Genomic DNA, 6,000 nt, shown 5'->3' on the forward strand with positions numbered 1-6,000 from the left:
TTTAACCCCAAGAGACTTGAAGTGTCTTTTTTTTTCTTCTTTTTTTTTAAGTTGAGGTCTCCCTCCACTCTTTCTTGGCCCTCGTCGTGAATATTTCAGCGCTGTGTGCTGTGCACAGGGTACCTGAGTACATCCACGCCTGCAACCGCAGTGAATTATTCTGATCGTAAGGACCACTGGAGATGCATCCAGAAAGCTCTCACACTCTCTCCCCTTCTTTTGCTCTTTCCCTGCGACTCAAAGCAAGTCAGGGGAATTTTACCCTCCGATTAATATTAATGCGGCTGAAAACACTTCAAAAAGTGCAGCCAGAAATCTCTCACAACCTCTTACTGACCGAATCTGCAGCTCAGTTCATTTCAGACTATGCCGTTCCACAGCAGAGAGTCACGTGTGCGATACAGAAGCTTTCAAGGAACGTATTGTCCCAGGACATGTAGATTGACATGTCTTATTATAGATAGGATGGACTTGAGAGGATTCTTTGATTGGAAGATTTTTTGTGTTTCTATGCAGCTCGGCCTACGTCATGTGGTCAGAACGAGTATGTTTGCGTTGGAGGGGGCTGCGTGACGGCTAGCCAGCGTTGTGATGGACAAAACGACTGTTCGGACGGATCTGATGAGGTCAGTGTGGTACACACACAGAATCGTCACAGACTGTTTCAGCTGTGTTGGTCAATACAGTGGAAGTCAATGGGGTCCAAAAAACTTTCAAGTCTCGTTGCACAAACTTAAATTAATTGAATAGATTTGTCATATTATTTTTGTGCGCACACTGTTAAAACTAAACTTTCAGTTAATTAATGAATACATGTAATTCATATACCGTATATACCCGAATATAAGACTATTTGTCCTAAAAATAGGCTGAAAAATGGGGGGTCGTCTTATATTCGCGATATAGACAAAATCACGGGGGAAAGGGAGAAAGAACAACGAAATTAATATGAAATAGTGACTGAAACGCGACCCATTAAGACAAATGATTTCGGCTATACTTGCATGTAAAATTAGAGAAGCAACATAATATCTGTGTTTAACTGAATTAAAACGCTGCTCCTCTCTGCCATGCGAGACCAGAGCGAGCGAGCGAGAGAGAGAGAGAGAGAGAGAGAGAGGTGCGCACGCGAGACGCAGAGCGGGAGAGAGAGAGGTGCGCGCGCGAGACGCAGAGAGAGAGAGAGAGAGATATCACTGCAATTTTCAAATAAAATTGTTTTCTGTTAAAACCAGATTTTTTCCACAAAAATCTCTTTTTGTCCCAAAAATAAGTCTGGAAAATGGGGGGGGTCGTCTTATATTCAGGGTCGTCTTATAGTCGGGTATATACGGTAATACAATTAAAAATAATAATTTTTCATTATTATTATTAATAATAATATAAATACGGTTTTGACTGTACAGTTACAAATAATCTTCAATTTAGTTAATTATTTTCTACATGAATATAATATATATAAAACGATGAATTATACATTTACATTTATATTATTTACCATAATAATAATTTTTCATTGTAGACAGTTATAATCAATCTTAAAGTTAGTTAATTATTTTCTACATAATAATAATAATTATATGTATTATAATTGTATATTTAATTATATATTATATTATATTACATAATTATAATAATCTATATAAAATAATGAATTGTAATAATTATAATTTTTATTATATTTATTTAATTTGAATAATAACAATTATAGTTAACATTTACATTAGTTAATTATTTTCTACATAATAGTAATTATAATAATTATATTTATTATAATTATATAAGTTTTATATTTAATTATATAATAATTATAATAATCTTTATAAAAATAATTATAATACATATTATTATGATTATTAGTATTATTATTATTCATAATAATAATAATAATACAAATTAAATAAAATCCTCAAAGTTCCAAACTTGCATGGCTTGGTTTTTACTAAAACATTAAATATGAGACATTTTCAGTGGTTTTCATCAATGCAATGGAAGTCAATGGGGTCCAAAACTATTCCAAGTTCTAAAAACAAAACAAAAAGTAGCTTGGAATTAATCCAAATGATGACAAAAGGCTTATTTTTGATGACAAAGGGCTTATAATTCCCTTTTAACTGTGATGCAACGTTGCACAGCATTGCTCCATTGTTTCTTGGTGGTTCCAGGCTGCTTCCTCAAGACTACGGTCTCTTTTCTCGAGGGACTTTGGTTTAATTACACCCTTACTCATAATGCAATGTCAACAGTTCAACGGAGTTTGCCTGTCCTAATAAGGACCATTAAAACAGACCTCTTTTTCAGAGGCCCCTAGAGAGCCAAGGCCGCATTTCTTCCATGCATTATATATATAAAGCAATTTCAGCTGTAGGAAAAGATCAAAGGTCATTGCTAAAGAGGACGCGCCTTTTAATTCAGCCAATCATTCAGTTGTGTTATTGAAATAGTCGAGCCTGTGCCTTTGAGAAAAGTGTGTGTGTGTGTGTGTGTGTGTGTGTGTGTGTGTGTGTGAGCAGGTGGACTGCATTCTGGAGTGTAAGGAGGACGAGTTCCTGTGTCGTAATCGAGCACACTGTGTTCCCGCTCGCTGGAGGTGCGACAGGGTCTTCGACTGCCTGGATCAAAGTGACGAGGACAACTGTGACCAGGGTAACGCTCCTAAATTTGATAGTGGGCGGTGCATGTCCAACTCCCAGGATGCTTTGCACGGGATCAAGAATGTAAATGTTGAACTTAAGTGCTATTTGATGTATTTTTGAGGGAAGGGAAAAACGTATTAGTTTTATAATGTTCAGTAACTTATATTTAATATGTTATTAGCTAGTATATAACAAGAAGTTTTTATTTATCCATTTATTTGCTTCAGTTAAGTTTCCACTACAACAAATATTATTTGTGTGAATGGACTTGTTTTAGTCTTGTTGTACAAACTTAAATTAAGTGTGTGGAAGCTGATGATGATTATTATTAATTATTTTAATTATAATTTTTCAAATAATTTTTATTGCACACAGTTATAACTAAACTTTCAGCTAGTAAATCATTTATTACAAATAATTTATATAATACAATTAAAATAATAAATATTATTTCTAATTATAAAAATCATCTGCATCATCATTTATCATCATCAGTTAGCTGATTGTTCAATAAATAAAAATAAATTATATAAAATAACATAAGAAATATAATTATTTATGGTAATAATAATGATACTTTTTCAAATTATTTTGAGTGTTCAGTTATAACTAACCTTTCAGCTAGTTAATTATTTAATAAATACAATTTATATAACACAATTAAAAAAAATCATTATATCATTATAAATGAACAAATAATTAAATGTCAAATTATGTTTGTATATAGTTATTTTCATTTCAGTGAATAATATAATTTATTTAAAATGATTAAAAATAACAAATATCACTATTTATTATAATAATATTTTTTCAATTGTTTGAGTGTACACAGTTTTAACTAAACATTAATTTACATATGTTCTTATTTTAATAAATAGTGCAAAACAATTAAATATAAAAAAATATGATTGATTGATTGATGTACACAGCTATAACTAAAGTTTTTTTTTCTGTATCCTTATTCCTTTGGTAACTTTATGAACACACATTTGATGGAGTACCACATATAAGCATATAAATAAATTGGTACAGATTAAACCTAAGGAATGAATTAATTCACTCAATCATTCACTATGACATCCCTAAATAAAGTCATTACCATTTACAAAAAAAAAGAAAAAAAGAAAGAAATAAAAATGCTACGTGTTCATTTCTGATGTTTCCATTTTTACTACAGACCTACAGTATATGTTTGTGTATGCATTACGTGTCTGCGACTGCCATGTATTGCGTAAATAGTAAGTAAACTAAATGTAACTTTTACATCAGCCGTAAATCCCCAATTCAGCCGAACAAGCCCGAACAGACGTGTGACTGACTGACATATTTATGCCGATGCCTTTAAATATCAGTTTCAACCCATGAAAGACTTGAGGGATTTTCGTCCCTCATCTCAAGAATACATTACGGCGGATCAGCCGAGCCGTGTGCGGCGCAGCACGGGAAGAACAAAATCCCCAGCCTCACGAGAGAAGTCATTTCCCCAATATTTGTGAAAATTGGCGAGGATGAAAGGTTCCGTGTTGCCACTTGATATCTGACAAGCGAGTACATGAAAGGCCTAATTTCAGTGTTTTGAAAAATTGCGGTTGTTGATATTGTTGTGAAGACACAACGCCAGCCGTCATGCACCTGCGGCTCTTTAGAAGTGTTTGCATCAAAGATAGAGTCCTGCTTCTAAACGCCATGTTTATTTATTTGCTGTTTTTCAGTCTCCTAAACATCTTTGTGGTTTCTAGTTTGTGTTTCTTTCAGATGGCCTTGAATCAATGGATGTGTATTGACTTCTGCCTTTGATCTTTTCCGCGTTACACAGTCTCGACACTGATGCCGGTTTGCTTTTAACGCTCGAGAAGATCTTGAAAGATCGTTTGTTATTCTCTTGCTCCCTGTTCAACTTAATTAATAGATTTAATTACTTCAATTGGATTAAATGAAACTTAATTAAGCATTAAATAAACATACATTCACTAAAAATGGGTTTTGTTTTTGCTTTTTCCATTCGTTTGGTCTCTGTTCTACTTATTTCATACAAAATTAAATCAAACAAAACATTGCAAACAAATTGCATTACATGATTAAGTTAAAAAGGACAAAGGGTGAAATAAAAGACAATTTTATTATATTTTTTTTTCTTTAAAATATTTACTTATATTTTATTTATTTGTTAGTTTATTTATTTATTTATAAGTTTATTGGTGTAGTTTTTTTCGTGAAAGTCTTTTAGTCTTTTCATTGTTTGTTCTTTTCATTGTGTTGGGCATAATTGAAAAATAAAGGACAATTCAATTCTATCTATCTATCAATCATATGATTATTTTCTTTGTAGGATATAAAATTAGAAAAGCCGATATAAAGGACAGTTTTATTATATTTTCTTTGATTTATTTCTTTTTATTTAATAAAATTTAATATTTTTTTTAATAATTAAATAAAACATTTAATAATTATTTAATAATCTTTTTATTTTATTTATTTTCTATATATATATATATATATATATATAATATATATATATATATATTTTTTTTTCAGTTTTTAGTTTTTTTCCCCCATCATTGAATTTTTTATGTGCACTTCCAATTTAACTTTAGCTTTAAGTGCACTTGTTTGTGAGACTTGCATTTGCACCCTTGCGTTCTGCGTTGGTCCGGTGTCGGGGCGTTGTGTTTTATTCAGGGAAACTCTGTGATATTAATGTCCATTTCTGTCAAACACATACTAGAAACCTCTCTGGCTCAGAGCTGATGACAAAGAAAGAGGGATCAGGGTGAGAAAAGCAGGATGTATTTTCAAAAAAAGCAACGCTCTTAGTCTGGCAGGCTCTTTAAGCCGGTATAAAACATGCTCTCTGAGCTGACACCCAAACTTAGGTCTTTAAACAACACAAAAACTGATCTCAGGTCATTTTATAGGATACAATCATTCTTATTTTCCCTGGCTGATGTTTTTGCTTTGACAGTCTCCATAATGCTTGTGCTTCACTGTACCTGAGGACTAAATGGGCTCCATAAATTTCATCATCAGGGTTTATAGAATGCTTTGTCGCTTGTTGGAAAGGGAAGTCAAAGTGCCTTTTCAGCTGCTGATGATTAAAAGCGTCTCAATGCCAGCTGGGGTTTATTTATTTAAAAAAAAAAAAAATTGCTTTTAGATGTTTGCTTTACAAACAGATTGAATGGTTAGGCATCTTATAGAAATCTATATGAATGCACAAACTGCTCGCGATACAAACCCAATGAATTTCTTGGCATAAATTCAGCCTGTAAAAATTACATGTGAACCCGTTCATTTAAATATTTAATTGTAGATTCAATTCATATTTATTTTAAAACCATCAAAATGCTCAAAGATTGTACTTGTG

At 32.2% G+C, this 6,000-nt stretch overlaps 1 protein-coding gene across 1 annotated transcript in view; it reads left to right on the top strand.

Moving 5' to 3' along the window:
* Nucleotides 1–6,000, top strand: part of lrp1ba (low density lipoprotein receptor-related protein 1Ba) — a 170,999-nt gene that overhangs the window by 136,419 nt on the left and 28,580 nt on the right. The window contains exons 66-67 of the mRNA XM_084116360.1: nt 517–626; nt 2,514–2,646. Of these exons, the coding sequence (XP_083972486.1) occupies nt 517–626; nt 2,514–2,646 (243 nt within the window). The remainder of the gene's footprint in view (nt 1–516; nt 627–2,513; nt 2,647–6,000) is intronic.

Source organism: Abramis brama, assembly GCF_963993115.1.
Source record: "Abramis brama genome assembly, chromosome: 6".
In the NCBI taxonomy this organism is placed as follows: domain Eukaryota; kingdom Metazoa; phylum Chordata; class Actinopteri; order Cypriniformes; family Leuciscidae; genus Abramis; species Abramis brama.